The following is a 26,292-nucleotide window of genomic DNA, read 5'->3' as shown; positions in this document are numbered from 1 at the left end:
TGGCCAGCGAGCATGTGCGGGGAATATCGGGAGGGCTCCCGGAAAGAAGCGGAAAACCAAGGCTGATAAGTCGCACGTGCTGAGGACTCCGAGTCCCACCAGCGGAGGACACAAGTCCCAAGGAGCAGAGAAGGCCACCTTCGGCTCCTACTTTAGCTCCTGCCCCAGCTAGCGCGTGCGGCTCCTCCCACCCTACTCCCGCCTCCCCGCTGGTCGAACCAATGGGCTGAGTGAGCGGGGAGGGGCGGAGCGCGCCGCCTGCGCGCACGCGCGGCCGAGTGCCCGGCCGGCTAGATTTGCAGCTCCGCCGTCGTGCGTGCCCGCTTCGCGGAGGGGCTGGGCCTGCGCTCACTCCTCCTTCCTCCCCGCCTCCGGCTGTCGGTGCGACCCATCTGCTGGTGTTTCTGGGACCCCGTGTCACCCCCGGCCCCGAGCACGGTGAGACCCTTTGGGAGGCTGGGGACGCGCTCCCCGCCGCATCTACGGCACCCCGGGCTGTTGCTCTGAGGCCAGTGTCAGGCCAGGGCCGGGCGGCGGGGTGGAGGGAGGGCAGCAGGCGGCGTGGGGTGTGTGGATGAATGAGGCGCTCTCGGAGTAGGCCGCGAGTCCTCACAGCGGCCCACGCCTCATGCCGGCAGGTTCCGGGGAAAGCTTCCCTGGCCGGCCAGAGGCCCAGTCCAGCGGGGAAGATGTTGGGTAGGGGCCCGCTTTGGCTGGGCGGCCAGTCATTCTTCGTCAGGAGGCCAGAGGACTAGAGAGGCTCTGCTCTTGGCCGCCGTGCTTCGGAGGCCTGGGTTTTAGCCGCGAACAGGTGTGAGTTAGCTAAGACCCTGGGAAGGGAGATCCCTGGCCCTCGGTCAGGGATCAAAGGCTGGAATATCACTTAGCGAGCAGGGCCTCAGCGTGGCCCCAGGAGGTTCAGTGGATCCACAAGACAGGGACATTTTTAGTTCCCAGTCTATAAATCGTGAGGCTGACAGTCTTCATGAATTCAGGTTGCAGGGGTAAAGTGGGATTAATTCTGCATGGAGGAGCTTGGAGCCAGATGCACGGGGACTGGGAAAGTTCGACTTGTAAATAAAAAAGGGTTAATGGATTCATTTACAGCTAGAAATAAGAGTGTAGATTCCGGAGGTTGCTTATGAGTAGTATACCTACAGTGCCAAAGTTGGGAGAGACTTGGTTGGAAAGCCCTTAATATCAGCTGGTTCATCCATGTGAAAAGTGGTGCTTGTGGGGCAAATGAGAAACAAGTTCCCCCAAAAGAGGATGGTTTGGTGTAGGTGACTTGGTTACTGGTGGTACTAGGATAGATTGTCTTTGACTCTCATCTGTGCTCTTGTTTCCTAAGGTTTTCACTCGTAACTTTATGGCAGATTAAGAAATAAGGTGTTTTGTAAACAGTCTGGATGGAAGGTTGGCAGTTATTTTTTAAGTTTATTTTTGACGTAACGATGCCACATATTTTCAGATCAGGCTTTCCAGGACTTTTCAGGAGTGACTGCTTTGACAACTATCAGAATGGGATCTCTTTGTAGAACTTAAAAATTTTTTGTTTGTTGAAAAAATGTTTTGTCTGTTGAAAATTTTTTGTTTTTTGGATTTAGTTGTGTCAGTTTTCAATTGATATGCACAGTATGCTTTATTCTTAATCTATTATTCAATAATATATTTTATATGATGAAATACATTCTTGGTTGATGGGGATAATAAAATTTTCTTTATATGTGTTTGTTTTGACATTTCAGATGCCCCCCAAAAAGGGAGGTGATGGACTTAAACCACCCCCAATCATTGGAAGATTTGGAACCTCCTTGAAAATTGGTATTGTTGGATTGCCAAATGTTGGGTAGGTGAATGTTGGTTTTCCTCATTTTTCTTTTGCAAATATTTTGTCTCCTGTTGTAGATATGGGAACTCGTGAGGTAATTAAAATTTAAATGGAAAGAGTTTAGGAAGCTGGAATATTAATATGTTGCAAAACAAGGCTTTGTTTAGTTGCATTTTTGGTTTCCTATATGGTTACTATATTGAGACTGGAATTACTTATATTCTTTTTTTAAAGACTTTATTTACTTTTAGACAGATGTATCAAGGAGGAGAAAGAGAGGGAGAGAAACATCAGTGTGTGGTTGTCTCTCATATGGCCCCCTACTGGGGACCTGGCCCACAACCCAGGCATGTGCCCTGACTGGGAGTGGAACCACTGATCCTTTGGTTTGCAGGCTGGCGCTCAGTCCACTGAGCCACACCAGCCAGGGTGAGTTAGTTATATTCTTTGCTTTGCTTCAACTCAGAGGAAGAAGCAATAGAGTTAAAACATCAAATTGAATCTGATTAGCTGTTTGCTTAAAACACTGTTGGGAGATACACAGTATTGAATTTAAGTGGAAATGGACTAGTTTAAATTTGATTTTGGTGCTGACTGGCTATGTAGGCTACCTACCTAGGCTGGCTACCAGAGGCCGTGCAATAGGATACTTTAGGAAATAGTTTTAAAAGCCTCATTATAAATTTGATTATATATTTGGGAAATCAGGGATTGGAAGGTTAAATCTTTGTTGGAGAAGGAGTTGACAATTTTAAATTTAACACTGGAAGTTGCTAGATAAAGGGTATTTGTTATAAACTAGCTAAATCTGAAAAGATGTGAGAGCAAAAATTTGAGTTTCATAATGTTTAAAATAAAAGTGAATTATTGCAAATAAAACAGTGATAGGAAATATATGTGATGTTTATCATATAAATCTACACACTTGCAACTTGCATGTTCAGTCTACTTTTTTCCTTACTTGCCCTTCTACTTTAATACCTTTTATTAACTTTAAAATATAAAGCATTTCCAGAGTGATTAGGGTGTGCTAATGGGTAGTAGGTCCAATATGGATTTATTAAGGTGAGTGAAAGTATTTTGACATGTGCTTTAGGCTTTTAGATTGGTGGCAAGTAGGACACCATGTTCTTTCATGTGGAAAGAGCCCTTTGAAGCCCCTGTCATAGAGATTGGTTAGTGAATGGAGCATGGTATGACCAAGTAAGGCAGTTCTTAAATTTTTGTAGTGTAAGACATAAACAAGTGTGGCTGTCCTAATTTCTCTCCTGAAGCTGGAGAGGTTTGCATTTTGAAGGGGTTTCCTGCTGTGATATAGGATGCTTGCAAAGTAAAAAGAAATAGTGTGAAAATACAGTGTAAGCAAAAAATAATAATTAAGCAAAATACGGTAGGGTGCTGTCAGTAACCTTGAAAGCAAAATGCAGTCATTATGTGTGTAGTCAGCTCTATTGCACCTGTAAACAAGACATAGTTTTTAGATATGAGCATCTCTTAATTTAGAGTCACTGAAGTCAGTGCAGCTTCACTTTAAATGGGACTGTTTGGAAATGGGCCATCTTAAGAAGTATATATGGTTTTTAGTCGTAAAGCATAATAAAAATCAATGTATATGGGAATAACCTAATTCATTATCCAGTATAACTGTGCTGTTTATGCATTTAAATACTCCTCTCACCCATTCTTACCCCCCCATTTTATTGAGGTATACTTTACAAATAGTAGAATTCACTCATTTTAATAATGTACAGTTTGATGAATTTTGGCAATTGTGTTTGGTTGTGAATATACCCAGGGTATGAGTACTTGGTTTCTAGATGTGTTCTGCTTTTTCTTACCCAGGTGACCCTTTGTAAATTACCTCTTCTTGGGCCAGTGTGTTATTATAGGTGGGAGCCTTGGAGGCTGCTTTGTAAAATAACTACTTTTTAAAAAAAATTCGTTTTTTAGAGCAGTTTTAGTTTCACAGCAGAATTGAAGGGGTGGTGCAGAGATTTCCGGTGTCCTGCCTGCCCTTACACATGCATAGCCTTCCCTATTATAAACATCCCCTGGCGAAGTGGTACATTTGTTACAATTGATGAAACTGTGTTAACACATCATAGTCACCTAAAAGTCCATACTTTATCTTAGGGTGCACTCTTGGTGTTGTACCTTCTATGGGTTTGGACAAATGTATAATGCTACATGTACCCACCATTATAGTATCATACAGAGTAGTTTCACTGCCCTAAAAATCCTTTGTGTTCTGTTCACCCACCTTGCCCCAACCATTAATCTTTTGTTTCCATTGGTGTGTCTTTTCCAGAATGTCATGTGGTTGAAATCGTATAGTACGTAGCTTTTTCAGATTGGCTTCTTTCACTCAGTAATGTGCATTTGTTTCCTCTATGTCTTTTCATAGCTTAAATGCTTTTCATAGCTTTCATCGTTCATTTCTTTTTAGTGCTCAATAATATTCCACTGACTGGGTATGCTGTAGTTTATCCATTCACTGACTGTAGGACTTCTTGTTGCTTCCGAGTTTTGGTAATATGAATGTGAATAAAACTGCTGTAAACATCCATGTACAGGTTTTCACATGGACATACATTTTCATCTTGTTTGAGTAAATACCAAGGAGCAGGATTGCTGGATTGCATGGTAAAACTATGTTTAGTTTTGTAAGAAATTCCAGTGTCTACACCATTTTGCATTCCCAACAGCGGTGAATGGATCTGTTGCTCCAGATCCTTGTCAGCATTTGGTGTTTCCACTGTTCTGGATTTTGGCCACACTGAAAGTTGTGTGGTACTGCCCCGTTGTTGTTCTTGTATGCATTTCCCTGATGATATACGATGGGAAGCATCTTTTTACATGTTTATTTGCCATTTGTATTAATATATCTTCCTTGGTGAGGTGTCTGTTGAGGTATTGGCCCATTTTTTTTATTGTGTTGTTTGTCTTATTGTTGTATTTTAAGAGTCCATTGTATATTTTGGATAACAATTCTTTTTCAAGTAGGTGTTTGCAAATATTTTCTCCTAGTCTGTGGCTTGTTTTCTCAGTCTCTTGATTAGTCTTTCACAGAGCAGAAGTTTTTAATTTTAATGAGGTCTGGTTTATCTATTAGTTCTTTCATGGATGATTCCTTAGGTGTTGTATCTAAAAAGTCATTGCTATAGATTTTTCTCCTAGGTCTTATGGGTTGTAATTTTTGATTTGAGAGAGAGAGAGAGAGAATGAGAAACATAGATTTGTTTTTTCAACTTATTCATGCACTCATTGGTTGATTTTCATATGTGCCCTGACCGGAGATCAAACCTGCAACCTCGGCGTATCTGGATGCTCTAACCAACTGAACTACCCATCCAGGGCCCTTAACAGTTGTAGATTTGGATTTTATGTTTAGGTCTGATCCATTTTGAGTTAATTTTTGTGAAGTGTGAAAGGTCGATATCTAGATTCTTTTTTTTTTTGCGTGTGGATGTCCAGTTGTTCCCAGCACCATTTGTTTAAAAGACTATCTTTCTTTCATTATATTGCGTTTGGTCGAGAAACTAGATTTTGATATTTCAGACTTCTTTACTGTGTCACTGGACAGCTCTTCTTGTTGCTACCACCCATGAGATAGGATTAGGTTCAACTGAGAATGTTGGAAAACCCTAAGTAACCTTGGTTTAAACAGAAATTTCTTTTTTATGTAAAAGTGAATTTTATAGTCAGATTGGTGTGTTGACTCTACTGTATGAAGTCCTCAGGAATCCTAGCTGCTTTCAATTTACTTTAGAGATCTCAGAGGTATGGCCTTTATTCTCCTGGTTCAAGGTGTTATAAATTCCAATTCTAGACAACTGGGAATCCCAGCATCAAAAGGCCAAATGACTTGGCCTGCAGTCTCTTAGGGACTTTTTTCCCTGTAAGCTGAGTGCCACACCATCCCTTTGCTAACTTCTGCTAACATCCCTTTGTCTAGATTTAGTCACAGAATTTATTTGCAAGGAAGGCTAGGAAATGTCTTTATTTTGATGGCCATATGTTAAGAATTCTGAAAAGAAGGAAAGAATGGATACTGGGGAACAGCTGTGTACTCTGAACACTCAGGAACGGTTCCAGGGGAGTACTTGTTTTGCTTAATTAATATTTCTGGGAATGTGCTTTGGTTGTTCCTACAACTTGTCTTTTCCCAATTTGCCATAGACCAACCACAGATTTTTTAAAACATGTTGATGATATTTATTTGTTTATTTATTTATTTATTTATAACTGTGGCCACAGATTCTTTAAAAGCTATTTACTGTTGTTTAGGGAGAACATTGTAGGAAATGCTTTTAAAAAATCACAAGATAGTTATGTTCAGTGTTTCAGTTTTCTATTGTTGTGTAGCACACCACTCCAAAAGTTCATGGTCTAAACAATAACAATTTCTTATTTCATGATTCTTTCTCACTTTGGATGTCTCATGTGGCTGCATTCAGCTGGTGGCTAGTCAGTACTAGAAGGTCCAAGATGGCTTCACCCACAGGCCTGGGGTCTTATCAGGGTTGGCTGGAAGTGTGGGGGCATTTCTGTCCTTCTTTCCCTGGCCTCTTTCTCTCCAAGTGGTTTCCAGCCCAACTTCTTTGTAGTATGGTGGTTAGTTCCCAAGAGAGTGAAAGTGTGGCATTGGCACAACACACTTCTATTTCATTCTTTGCTCAAAACAAGTTGAGATACCAGCTCAGAGACAAGGAGGGAGGGGAGAATAGACTCTTTATGGAAGAAGTGGCAAAAATTTGTGGCTGTCTTTAATCCACTGCAGTTTACTAATTTCCTAATATGGTTTCTATGTTGCCCTGAGGAAGTCTTCCCGGCTGGTTCTTAGCTTGTGGTAGAGGCTCCATTCTTGATTGCTTAAAGAAACTCCCTGGAGTAAGATTATTCTCTAGGCTGCAAATACTGCTGATCACATTTTCATCCTGAAGCGCCAATAGAGTTAAATTGAGAGCCAGAGATTCCCATGTATGTTGAATGGATAGATTAGCAAGCTTTTAAAAACAACTTGAGTATATAGTAGTGCTCAATAAGTAACTGGCATATATTTATTTTTCATGCTGGCTAGATTTTTTAAAATGTTTGATTATAAAAATTTCACATACAGACAAGCCACTAATTTTTAATATGTAGTAATGTTTATTATATGTACATTATATACAAGAAACAATAAACAATTATGTTTATTCTATCCCTGGGATGAATCCTACTTTTCTTTTGTAGTTATACATTTTTAATTTTAATATCTTTCATCTACAATTGTTAATAACTTCTTTTTTGCAAAGCGTATGCACGAACTAGTTTGAAATTGATGTGGAAGTAAAGTTACAGGGTGGTGCAAATTGCATATTTTAACTTTTTTTTAGGTCATTTAAGGCCTTTTAAAAATGTTTGCTTTTGATAGAACTATAGCAAAAGGCAATAGTGACATGAATGCCAAAGCTGGTACTCATTTTTGTCTTTCCTTAACTTCACCTGTCTGCCCTATTTGACACTATCAGTTACTCCCCACCTGTCTTACTCTTCCTTCAGCCTTTTATGCTCGCTATTCTTCCTGTGTTTGCTCCCTAATGATAGGTTTCTGTTCTTGGCTGTCTCTTCTTTTATACTTTCTCCCTAGGCAGTCTCATCCTTTCCTGATTTTAATCATCTATTGACTTCTGTTTTCTGAATTTACACATTCTGCTCAGTTTGCATCTGAGTTCCAGGTTCATGTGTCTTCTGCCCTGAATATCTTCAGTTAAATGTCTCCACCCAACATGTCTAACGCTGAGCTCATTGCCTCTTGTATTCCCTATTTGGGTAATAATACTACTTTCCATCCAGATACTTGAGAGATTTATCTTTGTATCTTTCCCAAATTGTATTTTTCAGTAGGGTACCAAACCTATTTTTCTTTTCTGTTTTTTGAAAAAGTTTTTATTTATTTACTTTTAGAGAAAGGGGAAGGGAGGGAAAAAGAGAGTGAGAGAAACCTCAATGTGTGAGAGAGACATTTATCTGTTGCCTCTCTCACGCCCCCAACTGGGGACCTGGTCCAAAATCCAGGCATGTGCCCTGGCTGGGAATTGAACCAGCTACCTTTAGGTTCTCAGGTCAGCACTCAGTCCACTGAGTCACACCAGTGAGGGCTATTTTTTTAATCCTCATCTGAGGATATGTTTATTGATTTTTTAGAGAGTAAGGGGGGAGAGAGAGGGAGGGAGGGAAGGAAGAGGAGAGAGAAAAAGAGATGGAAGGAAGGAAGGAAACATTCATTTATGTGAAAGAGAATCATCAGTTGGTTGCCTCCCATATATGCCCCAGCATAGATCGAACCCACAACCTTTTGGTGTACCAGATGACACCAACTGAAGCATCTGGCCAGGGCACCCATCTGTTTTTTTCACATCTTCATTTATTTCTTACTGGAAGTATTGCAGAGGCCTTTTTCTTAACTGCTCTAGTCAATGAAAGGGGAACTTTATTGAGGCCCAGAGCGAAGGGGTTTTGGGCAAGAGACCACCTTGTTGGCCAAGCAGGTGGTGGAGGGGCCTTACTTTTGACCTTCTTGAGGCTCAAGTTGTTGGTGTGGCTGCATCAGTTGTCAGCTCGGGTGCAGCCAGGTGCTTGCAGCAGACCTTGTCACAGTTGTACTTCTGGGAAAACCAGAGGAGGGAGGGCTGGAAGATGACTTCCTGCAGGCGCAGCACCAAGCACATGGTGGACTCTTCCTGGATATTGTAGTCAGAGAGAGAGGCCATCTTTCAGCTGTTTGTCCACAAAAATCAGACATTCCTGGTCAGGTGGGATGCCCTCCTTGTCTTGAATTTTAGCTTTGACATTCTCAATGGGAGGGGAATTAAGCTCCATATCCTGAAGGAAGGGGTATCAGAGAATTTGTAGACATTTGTTAGCACCAGCAGAGTAAATTTATTAATATTATGGGAGAAAGATATTGTGAGGCTATTCAAATGTCCTATTTCTTTTTAAAGTTTCCCCTACCAAATTTTATCATTCCTCTGTAGGTTTTACCTGCAGCAATTATTAGTGGTGTTTTAACGGTGATTTTCTACTTTTCTTATTTATTTTACATTTATTATTTGTAATTCTTCTATAAGGAAGATTTGTCTTTCCCTCCACATTTTGTTATTTATTCAATTATTTATATAGTTCTATTTGGGCTCACTAAATTTTGTTTTATTCTTTGGGTTATAACCCAATATTATCAGTACTGTTTATTTTGTTGCTCAAATTGTTCTGGCTTTGGCCATCAGGAGCTTTATTAAGTTGCCTCTTATGTCCTTTTGACATATTCTGATGATTATTTTTCTTTTTTAAAGTACTTTCTTACTCTCTGACACTGCAAGATGTTTCAGACTAACTGTGTGTTTTCTGCCCCATCCTTGACTCCAGGGAGCCTAGGTTGCTTTTACCGGAGAATGGTGGTTAGAAACTAAGGTCCGGGCTCTAGGTAGGGTATGTGCTGCTGGTGTGCTATGCTCTTAGGCCCTCTCACTTGTCAGGACATATATGTGGTTATACTAACCCATGTATACACCCATTGGCATTTATTTCTGTCATCTGTATTTTATTTCTGTATCTGGTAGATAGATACATTTAAAAAAAAAACAATTCAGTTATATCTATATTCAAAACATTTTGAAAGAACATTCTACTTTTTATGTTTTGCACGTGTGTTTTATAAGTTGTTAATTTAGAGTGCTGTGGATTTGAATTGATATCCTGACTTCTCAATACATATTCTATACATAAAACACCTATTTGGTCAGATTTACTTATTACAGTAAAATATCAAGAATAGAGTATTTAGACTCTGAATGGTGGGGTCATACATTAAGTCTAGCCACTCTTTTTTTTAATGCTATCAATGCTGACATAATACTTATGTAAACCCATTCTTTTGGCAAAAGAGAGATTGCTACAATTTTGAACCTTCTACTTTCAAGCTTTAATAATAACTTTAAGGGATCTAAATGTATGTATGTATGTGTGTGTGTGTATGTAAAATCCTCATTTCACAAAAGCTTTATGGGCTTTTAACACTTATGGCTTAGGCCAAAACTTTCAAATTCTTTGCTTTTGCAAGGCTTTTCTTTAATAGATTTGAATAGATCAAAATGTTTTAACTTGCTACTAAGTCTATAGTAAAAATCCTTAGAAAAAATTTTATTCTTTATTTCTTTTTACTTTTTTGTACTTACAAAGTGATTGAAAGATACAGATGACTTTATGAAATTTAAAATCCAAGATAAGATCATCTGTGAAAATGGAGATTTGCCTTCCAAGTCTAGTTTGTATGTAAGAAGTTTTTTGGCCTAAGAGATAATGGGACTTTCTTTTACTATATTTCTACCATAAGATATGATTGAAGGGATCAACTTTTTTCTTTTTTATAAAACATATTTTTGTCCACTTAGATGGTAAAAAAATGCTATACTTAATAACAGCCATAAATTTGAAAATAACTCCATAAACTCCATGCAGTCTTTTTATATTGCAGTTACTATGACTGTGGTAATAGCAATGAGCAGGTCTTTTTTAGCTACAATATACAAAACTAGAATTGCAGTTGTTCTGTCCCCTCCCTCTTCCAAAAAGATAGAAGTGTTCTATAAGTGTTTGGGTGAGTTAATATATTTAAATTTTAAGTACTTTTATTGTAACATTATTTTGTAATATTTTCATTGCAGGTATACAATATTTTAGTTATATTTTAGATAAGTAAGGACATGCACTGTTCTGGCAACTTAAGTGTCACTTTTTATTTGTTTTTGTGGGAAGAGGAGTAAGGTATAAAGAGTAGCCAATTTATGTCACTGTTTACTTTTGTAGTTTTCCCTCTGGGGAGAAATATCCTGAGGGTTCTGTTTGTGTTCTTTAGGTCTTCCGAGTTTCCTCCAAATCCTCCCATGGGTTTTCTGCCCTCCAGCATTAGTTTCCCATGAATATAAAGCTTGGATTCTGGTCCTCTTTCTTCTGTCCCCAAGGGGCAGATGTATCCAGGGGTGAAAGTGGCTGTGGGGGTCAGATCACTTCTTTGAGGCTTCCCTCGCCCCCACCCCTGAATATTTCCAGGTTCCTAGCCCCTTCAGATGCTTTCTTAATTCTGCATGAATATGGCTTTTCTGTTTCTGGGTGAGAGTTGTAATCTCCTGTTAGCTTGTGCATCTTACCTGAAAGCAGAATTTCCTCCCTCCCCTAGTTGTTGAAGAAATCTGGTTGGTTGTCTATAGAATTTTCCAAAGTCTGAATTTTGTTGATTGCATACTTGTGGTATCATTTAGTATGTTCTTGTGTCCTCTTTTTCCTATAAAGTGGTAGTAATATCTAAAGGTTTGATCAGATTAATATCAGGTAATTTTTTATCTGATAATTTTTATGTTGAGAGTACATAAAAGATGATGTATATACGTGCACTGTTAGGTACTATTTTTTTTTTTGCCCCTTTTGCAGTGTTAACTATCATTGGTGATTGTTTCCCAGCTTCATTAATTCCTTAAGGGTTCCAGAATGGTAGTATTCTAAGTTTTTTGTTCTTTCCTCATTTATGCTCTGGAATATGTCTATAAAATAAATATTACTGTCAACTCTTTGATACTCTAATAATACTTTATATAGGAAAGATACAATAAGTGCTTTAGTTAATCTTCAAAAGAATCTATCACCTAGCATCCTTTAAAGGTGGCCAGAGAGAATTTTTTTGTTTTGTTTTGTTGAGGATTATTAACAACTCATGGATATAAAGTTACTGTTGACCCTTGAACAACTGGGGTCTGAGGGGGTGGTCATGGTTATTGATCGGCACCCACCCTGGCTGGCACAGTAGAAAATCTGCCTCTAAATTGGACCTCTGAATATGGAGATGCCTAACTTTGGGCTCAAAATTGATTTGTTACAATTTATTGTAGCTATTCTTATTGATACTCAGACTGATCCATTTCCTCCAGTGAGCCCATTCATGTTAACTCCAGAGTGCTTTTGGTAAGACTCTATGACCTTTAATAGCTTCCTTTTGTTACCTTGAGAAAATCACTTGAGAGTCATCTTGTCTATTTCTGGTCCCAGACCTGGAATTAGCCATTTCTCCAAGAAGTCCTGGCCATTTTTAATGGACATAGTATTTACAGGTCATAGTCTGAATGTGAGTTCTCCTTTTAAAAATTTTCTGCTCTATTGTATGTGTTAATTAAAAAAAAGATTTTATTTATTTATTTTTAGAGGGAGGAGGAAGGGAGGGAGAAAGAGGGGGAGGGGAACATCAATGTGTGGTTGCCTCTCATGTGCCCCCACCACTGGGGACCTGACCGAGGCATCGATCAAACTGACTGGGATCAAACTGGCGACCTTTTGTTTCACAGGCCAGCATTCAATCCTTTGAGCTACACCAGCCAGGGCATAATTTAAAAAACATTTTTTATAGAGTTTATTGTAGCCAAATTGACAACTAATGCCAGGGAGCAAGATCTCAAATACACCCCAAATTGGAGTATGTGTTAATTTTTTAAATTGTGTTAAGTAAGCTTCAGCATCTTTCTGGAAGTAGATGAACTACAATTTTATAAATGTACAGATTATCTTAAGTACTATGACATTTATATTAACAGGGTTGAAATTAAAATCACTAGAATTAGTGATTTCTTCTCATCATTCCTGAGAGGTTGCCAATAGAGATTTTACAACAGTCAGTATTATTCAGTGGGTTGTTAGCCGAGTCTGAATCTAGCCCAGTGGTTGTAAAAGCAGACTGTACATCTGTATTACCTGAGATATTTTAAAATTATTGGGACCTGCACCAGGTCTTGAAGAAGGTCTGGTAATGTATTCCTTTACATTCTCAGCTGATTCTTTATAGGCAGGCATTTGAAGCTACTGGTTTGACCAGTGGTGCTCTAAGCAACCAGTAATGATTTAAGTGCATATTTTATCACATTTCTACTTTTTAAAAAATGTTTACTCTGAATGTGATTTAAGAGCAATATTTAAAGACCTATAGGCAGGTATAGGTTTTAAGTGTCTTATTTCCAAAACTCATGGATATAAAGTAGTATATCCAGTACTCTCACCAGTAGTATTTAGATAAGCCCTGCTTGTTGCCTTTTACTCATTACTTTTAGAAGGTTCTTAGAATTAAAAAAGGGCTGGTTCTTTGGTTTAAAAGTTCAATAAGATGAGCTAACTATAGTAAGTATAAATTTCTCCTGATGAATGTAGGCTTAGATCTCATCTTAATAGACATTTTTACATTAAAAATATTTTGAAAAGAGAATAATAATCATCTATAATCCCACCATCCTGACATAACCATTATACTTTGAATATTCTTTTGTTATCAAACTTGGTCTATATGCAAATATTTTTACATAATCATGTCTAGCTAGAGTTAGCAAGCACCAGTCTCAAATTTTCTCATATGATTAACTACTTTCCCAAGTCCTCCAGTTTTAAAAAATTATATAAGAGTAATTTTCATTTTAAATTCTCATATGTATTACAGTTCTATTTCTGGAGCAAGGAAAAGTCAGATCAACAAAGCTTTAAATTTCATTTTGTTTTGCATTTTAATCTATGATTCTTGGCACTGTAATTATCATTTAAAAAATGTGACTGGTGTTAATATGAGTTGGCATTCTCTGAGCATGTATTACCTGATAAGAATCAAATAATTAGAAAGTTATTGATCAACTTATTCATTATTGATGGATTTTAAAATTTGTTATACCTTGGAAAAATTTCACATTTTGACTTTCATAATTTATAATTTCATGATTCTAGACTTAGCAGTAATGCTTATATACTAATAATTAGAAGGGAGTCTGATCTATAGCCTCCCATTTTCTGTTAGACAATTAGCATCTTCTAGTCCCCAATTCAGAATGCTTGGGAAGTGATTGACCTAACTAGGTCAAATAGATTTGTGGTGTGATATGGAACTAGCTATCATTTATAATAAAGATTCTTTGGGAAAATGCTTTTCAGGTTCCAAAGCCTGAGATAGGAACATAACCTGATTATAAATCATGAGCTGCATTGTTATTAATTTTATTCATTTCTGTTAGTAAAAATGTATTCTTCTTCCCTGCCTCCTGACTGATTTATAATTTTCGTGGATCTTATTTGAGCATTGACATGAGAGTGAGGTAAGTTTTTCTCAGTGTTAGCCTAAGAACTGATTCAATTGTTTTTATCCATTTTAGGAAATCTACCTTCTTCAATGTATTAACCAATAGTCAGGCTTCAGCAGAAAACTTCCCATTCTGCACTATTGATCCAAATGAGAGCAGAGTACCTGTACCAGACGAAAGGTTTGATTTTCTTTGCCAGTACCACAAACCAGCAAGGTAAGAAAATGTTTATGCCGCTGTTTATTTGGTGGCCCTGTATAAACTTAGTAAATATCTGTGAATGATATATTTAAAATCATGTAGAACATTTTATTTCCCAAAATTAATGTAGCATTATTGTTTGGGGTTGCAAGGTAAAGCAGTGCAAGGAGAAGGGTGAGGGCTACATCTGATTGTTAACATTGCAGTTATTTTTTTCCTGGAGAATATGAAGTAGAGGGAGTAATTGGTCTGTATTACATGATCTCATTTATGTAAAGTTATACATGTATGTATGTATTCATAAGAGAATGTATGGAATGAAGATCACAAATTAATTGCCAGTTATCCCTGGATAATAGAATTTTTGTTATTTTTACTTCATTTCTTAAATTCCTTTATTTTGAAATTTTTATAACAAGGAGATATTGTTACTTTAATTAGAAAAAATAAAATAGGCTTATTGTAGAAGGTTCAGACAATATAGAAATGTATAAAGAGAGTAAAAATTATCTATACTTCTATCTCGGTATAATAAATACTTTGGACGTGCATTTTTCAACATTTTCTTTTTTATTTTATTTTATTTTATTTATTTATCTTCAGAGGGGAAGAGAAGGAGAGAGGGAGAGAAATATCAATGTATGGTTGCTTCTCATGCATCCCCTGCTGGGAACTGGCCTGCAACCCAGGCATATGCCCTGACTGGGGATTGAACCGCGATCTTTTGGTTCGCAGGCCCATGCTGAATCCACTGAGCTACACCAGCCAGGGCCCACATTTTCCCTTGAGTATGTGCACATGTATGTACAGAAATAGGATACTTTTTATTTGTAGTATTATTAATATTGTTCTAGATTAAAAAGCACAAAGTTAATCAATTATTATATGCACTTGCCCTATTATTGAGAACTTAGTTTACTTTTAGTTTTTCACTATTTTGAATAAATCCCAAATTTCTGTCTCCAACCCTGAATTCCGTTGAACTTTAGACATATATCTAACTGCCTTCTTGATATCGACACTTGAATGACTAATCAGGAGCCTCAGACCTGACATATCCAAGTGGACTGCTTGATTTCACTCTGCCTTGTGTCACGTCAGTTCTTCCTCAAGACATTTGTATAGCACTGTTATTTTTCTGGCTGTTGAAGTCGGAGCCCAGGATTCAGCCTTGATTTTTCTTTTTTCCTCTTTCCTGTATTCAGTCTGTCAGTAGTTCCTATGAGTTCTAGCTACAAAATATATACAAAATTCATTCACTTCTCCAATTTTCATCCATTTTTTTTTTTTTTTTTTTTTTTTTTTTTTTTTTTTTTTCCCCCCCCCCTTTTTTTTTTCCACCTCCCCCTTGTTTTTTTTTTGTTTTTTTTTTTTTTTTTTTCTTTTTTTTTTTTTTTTTGTTTTTCTCTCTCTTTTCTTTTTCTTTTTTTTTTGAGCTTTTTTCTCTCGCTAGTTGTGTATATGTACCACAATTTTTTCCTTTTGTTTGGTTCTTTTGTTTTTTTTTTTTTTTGGTTGGCCTTTTTTTTATCCATTGTTTTTAGCATCTGTTGACTTTTAGTGTCCAGTGATTAATTATTACTATGATGATTGTCGCATGGTGATTTTGTGATTACATCATTTCTTCATCTACTAGTTGGCAATTCTACTATAAGGGAGTGCTTTCTTCATTTAGTTATTCATATATGTATTCATATCAGCACTACTCAATTGGTTATAATCTATCACAGTTATTGAGTATAGCTGAAATTATATTCCACAAATTAGTTCCTCAAGGTGACTTTGGTGTCCCTTTAAAGACCTTTTTATTTTTAAATGATTTCAAATTTATATAAAAGCTGCAAAATACCACACAGCATGCTTATATATCCTTTATGTAAATTTCTCCAAACCTCTGAGAATAAGTTACAGTCTTGATGCCACACTGCACTTCAGATCTTCAGTGTGTGTTTACTAAATACAGACACTCTCCTACATAACCGCAGTAAGCCCATCAAAACCAGGACATTAACATTGATCCAGCATTACCATCTAATTTACAAGTTCCATTTAGATTTTTCCTGTTGCCCCAATAACGTGCTGTTTGCTCCGTTCCCTTATATGTAGCCAGTATCTTATTTCAAAACTATCCTCATCCAAAGACAAGACCACTGCTTTTAGAGAGGGGAAGGGAGGGAGAGTGAGAGGTAGAGAAACGTTGATGTGAGAGGAAAACATTGATTGGTTCCCTCTCACGTGCATCTTGACCTGAGATCAAACCTGTAGACCTAGGCTTGTGCTCTGACCAGGAATCAAACTCATGACCTTTCGGTTCTTAGGACCACACTTCAACCACACTGCTCATACTGGCCAGGGCTATAGCCAATCTCTTGACCCTAATGGGTTGTCACCTGACTTGGACCCTTTATTGGGTCCTGGCTATTGTTCTGCTGCCTTTTCTCCCCGTTCTGTCTCTCCTTGTGTGGGTCCTTGCCATTGCCAGATTCTGTGGTCATGTGACATTGCTGAAATTTTTCAGAAACATGAAGAGAACAATATTAAAGTTCTTGGACTTCAAATTTGTTGAAATTTTAGGCAGTGAGGGAATTACATAATTTCTTAAAATTTCCCTTGCTTTTTTTTTTAAACTAGTGAACAGTGACTAAATGCCTTTATGGATTTTGGCCTCTGTGGTCAAGCAAATAAAAAATTGACAATAATTCATAGTGTTTTTAAAAATTTTTTAAAAGATTTTATTTACTTAGTTTTAGAGAGAGGGGAGGGAGGGAGAAAGAGAGGGGGAGAAACATCAGTGTGTGGTTACCTCTCATGTGCCTCCCACTGGGGACCTGGCCTGCAACCCAGGCATGTGCCCTGACTTGGAATCAAACTAGTGACCCTTTGGTTCACAGGCCATCACTCAATCCACTGAGCCATACCAGCCAAGGTGGTGTTTTTTTTTTCTCCATACCCAAAACTTCTCTGTTACATTAGGAGTTTTTAGATTATTTTTGATGAAAGGAATATCCTATTCATCATTTCAGTCTCTTCTGTTTAAGAAAAACGTAAATGTTTTTAGTATTCTCTGTTCATTATACTATAGTGATTAAAAAGATTTTTAACCTTACTGTTTTAGTCTCAAAGTTTCATTTGGTCTAAGAACATTATTTTGTTCACATGGTCATGAAATCATTGATACAGTCATGAACTATCCTTGAATTAGGGCTTAGGTAGTTATTTTTTGAGATGTGGTGTTACTAGTTTAAACCTTAAATCAAGAGTCAGAGTTCAGAAGCTCATTTTTATAGGGAAATAAAATCTTACGGCAATGGATTATCCTGTTTAGTTTCCTCATAAAGGGAAACTGAGGCCCCAAAAGGTGAAGTGATTTGCCCAAGTCAAGGACAACCAAGAATAGAACCCAAGTCTTCTCACTTCAAATGCAGTGACTTCCATTCATATCCCTGCTATTCATATCCCTACTTTATTTGTAACATGTGGGTGTATTTAGTTGTGAGAAATGATATCATTTAAGATGGTGTCCTTACTGAGTTAAAAAATTGGTTTACTGCCCTGGCCAGGTGGTGCAGTTGGTTGGAGTGTCATCCCATACACCACAGGTTACGAGTTCTGTTCCTGATTAGGTTGTGTGTTCAATTTCTGGTTGGGGTATGTATGGGAGGCAACAGATCAATGTCTTCTTTCTCTCTGTCTCTCCCCCCTCCCCCAGCTCTCTTTCTCCTCCCCCTTCCCCTGCCCTTTCTGAAATCAATAAACAGATCCTTGGGTGAGGATTAAGCTTTTTAAAAAAAATTTGGAGTATTGAGTTAATAACAGATAGCATGGTGTTCAGTGTTGATTTAGGCAACTCAACTGTGTAGAGTTGGTTTCTTTTCCCTTTTCATTTGACTTTATCAGCTTGATGTAAGGTTGTCTTTCTCTTGTGGTCACAGGATGTTTCTCGAATCTTGGAATTGTATACTTTCTCATCCATGTTCAGAATGAAGGAAAATGGGTTTGCTTCTAGATGCTCAGTCAGAAGACTGATGAGCTTCTATTCAAGAACCCTGCTAACCCCGCCTGTCAAACTTCTTAAGTCTTTCTCAGCAAATGAGGCAAGGTGAAGGTTTTAGAATCATTTTTCATGCCAAGGGGATGAGATTAAACTTGTATAGGCCTAAGATACCTGCCTCTCTTTTTAGAGTTAGGGGTAGATCCAGCTTCTCCAAAGCACTGGACTACCATGGTGAGGTATGGCTAACCAAAGGAAAATCAATGTAGTAACCAAGAAAGGGGCACAGGATGCTAGGGAGCAACCACAATAGCCAACAGAAACAAGCCGAACCCATTTTGTGTGTTTTCTGTAGATTTGCTGATAACAATTATCAAGTAATTTCTACCTGTATACAAGTTCTTTATAGAACAATTATTTTAAAAGGATGCAAAAAAATTAAATCCAATCACCAACTTATACCACACAGAAATAAACTCAAGGTGGATAAAAGACTTAATATGAGCTGCAATGCCATAAAAGTCATCATAGAGGACAACATAGGCAGGAAAATCTGAGATATCCTATGCGGCAAAATTTTCACTGATACGTCCCCTAGAGCAAAGGGCATAAAGGAAAGAATAAATAAATGGGACTTCATCAAAATAAAAAGCTTCTCCATGGCTAAAGAAAACATCAGCAAAGTGAACAGGGAACCAACTGTGTGGGAAAATATATTTGCCAGTGATACCTCGGACAAGGGTTTGATCTCCAAAATATATAAAGAACTCACACAGCTCCACTCCAGGAAGACAAACAATCCAATTAAAAAATGGGCAAAGGACCTGAACAGACACTTCTCCAAGGAGGCCATACAGAGGGGCCAGAGACCCTCTGTATGTCTCTGCACCCCCACCAGTCTTGAGGCTTTCTTTAATTTCATAGTTGTCAGACTTTCAGCTCGATTTCTGATGGTTCAGAGTGATGGTGGCTCTGTCAGTTTAATTGTAACTTTGATGTTGTTGTGCAGCAGGGGCAGCCGTGGTCACCTATGTTGCCATCTTGACCAGAAATCTCTTGTTTAGCTTTTATGTTGTACTTCATCTATCACGTGGTAAAAATGACATTCTGAAAAATGAATACTCTTTTATAAATTGACAAAGAATACATACATATGTATACCTTATGCAATACACCTTTGTCATATATTACATGGGCCGAAATAATTTTAGGATTGTATGAATGTGATTACTCCTTAACCGTTAAGAAGTTGATTACATTCAGCCCTTTGAAGGCAACCTGCCCCTGGGGAAAATGAGTTTGGCACCCCTGATCCATTTGGTGATTAAATGCAAACCCAGATATCTTGTGTTTGAATCTCAGTTTTGTCACTACTGGCTGAGTGATCCTGTATGCAACTGGTTTCTTAATTCTTTGAAGGCTTAATTTCCTCATCTGTGAAGTAGGTTTAATAAATAATACCTGCTGGAGAGAATTGTTTTGAACTTTGAAATGATAATGCATGCAGGGCATTTAGCCCAGTGCCTGGCACAAAGTATGTTGGCTTATTCTGTGATGATTACCTTGCATTGTATCAGTATACTCTTTTTTTTTTTTTTAGATTTTATTCATTTATCTTTAGAGGGGAAGGGAAGGAGAGAGGGAGAGAAATATCGATGTATGGTTGCCTCTCGTGTGTCTCCCACTGGGAACTGGCCTACAGTCCAGGCATGTGCCCTGACTGGGAATCTAACCTTGACCATGTGGTTTTCAGGCCCGCACTCAATCCACTGAGCTACACCAGCCAGGGCTGTATCAGTATACTCTTTAAATATTCTCCACTGCTTTTGTGTGTGTGCATGTGCCAGTAAAATAGGATTGTAAAAGTAATGATGAGTTTTACTATTTAGAGACAATAAAACCAGCTACTCTCCTTTACAACTTTTTCTTTCATTTTCTTAAATAAGAAAGTCCTAATATATTGAAGATTATTTCTTATTCATTTACTTATTTATTTTGATAGTTTTTGTCAAATCATTATTGAGAGTCTTCTAAACATTGTTTTAGAGAAGAAGGAACTAATTCATGTAAAATGTTGGGGAAATTTGTGTAGTAAGTAGATTTGTAGGACTGTTTTATGATAAAACCATCTTTTGTTTTTTTTTCAGCAAAATCCCTGCCTTTCTAAATGTAGTGGATATTGCTGGTCTTGTAAAAGGAGCTCACAATGGCCAAGGTCTGGGAAATGCCTTTTTATCTCATATTAGTGCCTGTGATGGAATCTTTCATCTAACACGTAAGTAGAGTTGTTTATTTAACTGATTAATTTCATTATGATCAATGTTTTTTTTCCTATTATTGCTAAAATAAAATTAGAAATGATCGATTCATAGAAAATTTGCTTTATTTCACAAGATGAATTATGGATTCATTTGTTAATTGTGACATTAATGTCATTTAGTATAATCTCTATATGAGAGGGCTTATTTTATAGCATTTGTATGCTGCGTTGACATTATATTCTAATTTAATTTTACTCCCTGTTCTGGATTACATTGATTAAGAAGTTTCTATGTGGAAGTAATTTTGTTAATTGTATACGTATTTTGAAATTTTCTTAACTTGTGGAACTCTTCTGCATTCTTGTTTTTCCATGTGTTGAGAAAGCAATTGATAGAGGATGGGATTCCATTATTTCAGAGGAATGAAGGGTGTCCAGGTGATTTATTAGATATGAAAAGATTAAAGAGAAACCATAATTCAGCCAATCTTTAATGGAGAGAGTGATATAAAGCAAAGAGAGCCCTGGCCAGTGTGACTCAGTTAGTTGCAGTGTTGTTCTGTACACCAAAAGGCTGGGAGTTCGATTCCCCCTCAGGGCACAAGCCTAGGTTACAGGTTTGATCCCTGGTTGGGGCGTGTATGGGAGGCAGCCAATCGATGTTTCTCTTTCGCATTGATGATTCTCTCTCTCTCTCTTCTTTCTTCTCTTAAATAAATAAACATTAAAAAATAAAAAATGAGCTTTACTAACTTTTAAAAAAAGCAAATAGAGAAAACAAAAAGAACTATATGTTGGTTTGTGTCCTTTTAACTGCAAAAGTGAACTGAAAACAGTAATTTTGTGAAAGACTAGAAAGGTTTAGGTGAAGGCTCAGGTTAAGACTGCACTTTATGGCAAAATTATGAGAAAATTAATGCAAACAAATTAAACAAATTAGAGGCTAGCTGTGGTCTGGTTTAGTGTTTTTGTTTGTTACTGGTCCTTGACTACATACCCATAGCAATTGAAGATGAGCATCTAGAAAATTTTATGTCAGTTTGACTAATTTTTTGTCGTTCGAATTTAATAAAATTGTGCTAGTTTTTGGTATATCTTTTAAAAATTCATTTGCCTAGTAATTCATTTTTGTTTTATTTTACAAAAAAGTCTGCCACAGACAGTGTGAGAAGCACTGATGTAGGTAAGTTCACTTTGGGTAAAGGTGTGGAAACATTTTCTGAAAGGGTTTGTGGTGCAGGTGAAGAATAAGGTTATGGGCAGGGGTGGAGGTAGTAGAAATTCAGTTATGTAAAGTAGCTTTACCTAAAGCCTGTACATCGGCGAGAACCTTTTATTTCCTGATAGTTTTTTTTTGATTGGTTCTGGTGCGTGATGTGTGAGTTGCAAAGAGTTGTAGGGCTCTAGCCCGTGTGGCTTAGTTGGTTGGCAGCTGTCCCACAAAGTGAGATGTCACTGGTTCGATTCCCTGTCAGTGTACATGCCCTGTCAGTGTACAGGGTTGCAGTTCCATCCCCATTTGGGGTGAGTCTGAGAGGCAACTGATTGATGTTTCTCTCCCTTTTTCCTTCCCTTCCCCTCTCTCAAAAATAAATAAATAAACAAATAAATAAATAAATAAATAAAATCTTAAAAAAATTAAAGGACTTGTAGAGATTAAATGGGTAAAGTGATTGCTATAAAGTTATGAAAATGGAAAATTCAATTTGAAATTATGATCTATTTTCATCTTCAGCAATTAGTTTATTAAACATGAGGATGAAATAAGATTTTTACCTTTTATATTCCTTTATTTTTATTTTATTTTTTTAAATTAATTTATTTTTTAAATTATTTTTCAACTACAGTATTCTTTCTTTTACTCCCTTCCCAGCCCGCCCCCCCAATATTCCTTTTTTAAAAAAGATTTTATTTATTTTTAGAGAGGGAGAGAAACATCAATGCGTGGTTGCTTCTCATGTACCCCCTACTGTGGACCTGGCCTGCAACCCAGGCATGTGTTCTGACCAAGAATTAAACCAGCAACCCTTTGGTTCACAGGCTGGTGCTCAATCTGCTGAGCCATACCAGCCAGGGCTACAGTTGGAGGTTTTGAGACTTTAGTTTCCCATGCTAGCACCTTGGGTTGCGAGGTCTGTCTTGAGTTGTTCTTCCCAGTTTATCTGCTTGTGAATGCGGGACCACCAAGTCCACCTTGCTGCATGTCCTCTGCACCCTGCTACCTGTTTCTGCCCCTCTTACTGCTCTAGATGAATGTTTCTTTAACTCCTTGGTTGTTGGACTTCCATACAGTTCAATTTTCTGGCAGTTCCGGTTGTTTTTTTGTTTTTAAAGTGGTTGTGTCCTTCTTTTGGTTGTGCAAGGAAGCATAGTATATCTACCCACACCTCTATCTTGGCTGGAAACCCCTTTAAGTCCCTATACTTGCAGTAATTTGTGATAACTGGTGTTATTTTGAAAAATGATTAATTTTTCCCTAGGATTTAATGGACCAATGTGACTTCTTTTTACCAATTTTTTAGAAGCAATATAACTTTCTGTTGTTGGACTTTAAAGCTTTGAACATGACAGGGCTATTGATTTCACTGAATCTTTAGTTTTTGAAAGCTGTCATTAGAAGTTTTGAAGTGGTTTTTCAACAAGAAGCTAAGGCATTTCTATGTTATCTGAAGGATAACACCTTGGCAGTTTCACTGCATGTACTGTCAACCTATTTTAGATAAAACTTGATAAAGTTTTTCAACAGGTACATAGAGATATGACCTTGTAGTCTGGAAGTAAGAGTTCTGCTTTCTGAGCTTTGGGTCAATTTTATTAGCAATTTAGAAACATAGGAGGTTAAGATTTACAAAACTGTTCATTATCAAGTATATAATCATATAAAGTTCTAGTAAACAAAATTTCACATACAATTTGATTATTTTCAGCTATGTGTGTGCATGCACATATGTGTTTATGTGTGAGGGGTGTTGGTGGTAATGGTGGGATGTGGGATATACTGCCCTGTTCTTTCCTGAATTCTTTCCTCTAGTTGGCTTTTTAAAGTTAAATTTTCTACCCCTGTGGATTTATTTTGAACTTTTTGTGTGAACTTAAGTTGTGTTTATTATTTTGCTGTGCTTACTTCAAAAGGGAGTTTTAACTGTCTTAGAATAAAAAAAGACAAATTAAAGTAACAGCAAAATGACAAAAGGCAAATTAATGAAGAGTGAGAATTAAAGGGAGTGGGGTGGATGGATGGTCAGGAACCTGAGTGCGTGGTGACACATAACTCATACCAAATAAAATATTAAAATTGAGAGTAAATTTCACTACTAGTATCATGGCAGCCAAGGCAAAGAGAAAAACATTATGAGTTACCTGATTTTACATGTATTTGGTATACATGTATATCAGAAGATATAACCCTTCCTAGCTCTGAATTGAAACCTACTACATTTTTGTAGGAGAGACCTGAGGCACAGCTCAGTGTGTAGTATTTTCTGTTAGTTTGCATAAAATGCAGTAATTTGGAAATAATCTTTTCCCCTCTTATAACACTTAATAAAAACAGAGGGTATAGAGTTAGATTATTTTTTATCCTGAAATATTTTCTCGGGGACTTCCGCCAAGATGGACACGTAGGTGGAGGAACCACCTTGCCTCTGTGCACAGCCAAATCTAAGAACAACTATTTTTAACAACAATCACAACCAAGCCACATGGAAAATCGACAATACGGAGTCCAAAGACAACTAAATGCTCAGCTAAACCGGTAAGAGAAGCGAAACCAGCAGCGGAGCAGGTTAGCAAGAAAAAATTCCCAGGTGGTGCGCGGTGCGCAAGCAGCCGAAGGCGCTGATCGCGAGCGAGCTAGCTACGGGAGCGCACAGGGAAGAGGCGCGGTGGGCTGTCTCGGTCGGTCGGTCGTGCATCTGCGTAGGGAAGCCTGCGCGGGGCAGCAGGCTCGCACAATTCCGATGAGATAAACAAGTCCAGGGTGAGTGGTGTGACTGGACGGGCTGGGCTAGCAGAGAGGACCGCCATTGCTCCCTCTCTGACCATGCCCCCACGCACAGCGTCACAAACCAGCGACCTGGGTCCCCCCATCCTGGTAAACAACTAAGGCTTCGATCCGCTCACTTAACAGCACGAATAGACCAAAAATGGCTCTTGGACAACTCAGAGCCCCAGAACCGATAGATCTAAGCGATGAAGAAATAGCCAGTCTTTCAGATGCACAGTTCAAAACACTGGTTATCAGGATCCTTACAGAACTGGTTGATTTTAGTCACAAATTAGAGAAACATATGGAAGCTAAACTAATTGAAATGAATGGTAATACAAAGGAAACCAATAGTAATGGAAAGAAAATTGGGACTCAAATCAAGGGAGTGGACCAGAAGGAAGAAAAAAATGATCAAACAGAAAAGAATGAAGAAATAAGAATTCAGAAAAATGAGGAGAAGCTTAGGAACCTCCAGGACATCTTTAAACGCTCCAACATCCGAATTATAGGGGTACCAGAAGGGGGAAAGGCACAGCCACCAGTGGAAAACTTATTTGAACAAATAATAAAGGAGAATTTCCCCAATCTGGCAAAGGAAATAGACTTCCAGGAAATCCAGGAAGCTCAGAGAGTCCCAAAGAAGTTGGACCCAAGAAGGAACACACCAAGGCACATCATCATTACATTAGCCAAGATTAAAATGAAGGAGAGAATCCTAGAAGCAGCAAGAGCTAAGGGGACAGTCACCTACAAAGGGTTCCCATCAGACTGTCAGCTGATTTCTCAAAAGAGACCTTACATGCAAGAAGGGGCTGGAAAGAGGTATTCCAAGCATGAAATCCAAAGACCTACAACCAAGATTGCTCTACCCAGCAAAGTTTTCATTTAGAATGGAAGGACAGATAAAGTGCTTCTCAGATAAGACCAAATTCAAGAAGTTCATCATCACCAAGCCCTTATTATATGAAATGTTAAAGGGACTTACCTAAGAAAAAGAAGATAAAAAAGATGAACAGTGAAAGGACAGCAAACTCACAGTTATTAAGAACCACACCTAAAACAAAAGCAAACTAAGAGGACAGCTAGATCAGGAGCAGAACCATAGAAATGAAGATCTCATGGAGGGTTAGCAACAGGGGAGTGGGAGGAGGAGAAGGGGGGAGAAGGTACAGAAAATAAGTAGCATAGACAGTAGATAGAAAATAGATAGGGGGGAGGGTAAGAATAGTAGGGGGAAATACAGAATCTAAAGAATTTGAGACACGTGTGCATGAACTAAAGGGGGAAATGGTGGGGGAGGGGTATGCAGGGTGGAGGGGAATGGAGGGGGGGAAGAGAGCAAATGTAATGGCATAATCAATAAAACAAAAAGAAATATTTTCTCAAGTATTTACCTATATGGTTTTACAGTAGAGTAGATTTGCAGCTTCAATTTATACAAGGAATAAAATGTAGGAAATCTAGATGACTGTAGAGTTAGCACTTTTAAATTTATTTTTTAGAGAGAGAGAAAGAGACAGACATTGTTGTTCCACCTATTTATGCATTGATTGATTCTTCTGTGTGCCCTGACTGGGGATTGAACTCACAACCTTGGTGTATCAGGATGCTGCTTAAACCAGCTAGCTTGCCAACTAGGTTTTTAAAGCTCCGTTTTCTAGTTATGAACAGGTTTTGGCAGCTGTGGTGTGACCAAACCAAAGTTGGGGTTCGGTTGCCAGCTGCCACCAGTAGGCAAATTCTGGAGGCAGAGGTTGGTGAGAAAGGAAAGAGGTTTTATTCAAATGCTGCATCATCTCAGAGAATGGCAGATTTTTGTCTCAAAGCCCATCTCCTCCTTGAAACCCAGAAGAAAACCCAGTCACCCTTAGCCAGACCATTTGG

General features: G+C 38.0%; 1 protein-coding gene across 1 annotated transcript in view; it reads left to right on the top strand.

Moving 5' to 3' along the window:
- Positions 1-300: 300 nt before the first annotated feature.
- The window catches only part of OLA1 (Obg like ATPase 1), a 158,613-nt gene continuing 132,621 nt past the window's right edge, over positions 301-26,292 (top strand). Inside the window, exons 1-4 of the mRNA XM_037151281.2 lie at positions 301-438; positions 1,749-1,849; positions 14,041-14,184; positions 20,308-20,435. Of these exons, the coding sequence (XP_037007176.1) occupies positions 1,749-1,849; positions 14,041-14,184; positions 20,308-20,435 (373 nt within the window). The 5' untranslated portion in view covers positions 301-438. The remainder of the gene's footprint in view (positions 439-1,748; positions 1,850-14,040; positions 14,185-20,307; positions 20,436-26,292) is intronic.

Source organism: Artibeus jamaicensis, unplaced genomic scaffold, assembly GCF_021234435.1.
Source record: "Artibeus jamaicensis isolate MK-2021 breed Jamaican fruit bat unplaced genomic scaffold, CSHL_Jam_final contig_391, whole genome shotgun sequence".
NCBI lineage: Eukaryota > Metazoa > Chordata > Mammalia > Chiroptera > Phyllostomidae > Artibeus > Artibeus jamaicensis.
The sequence above is the reverse complement of the archived record's forward strand: the minus strand, read 5'-3'. Positions and strand labels throughout refer to the sequence as shown.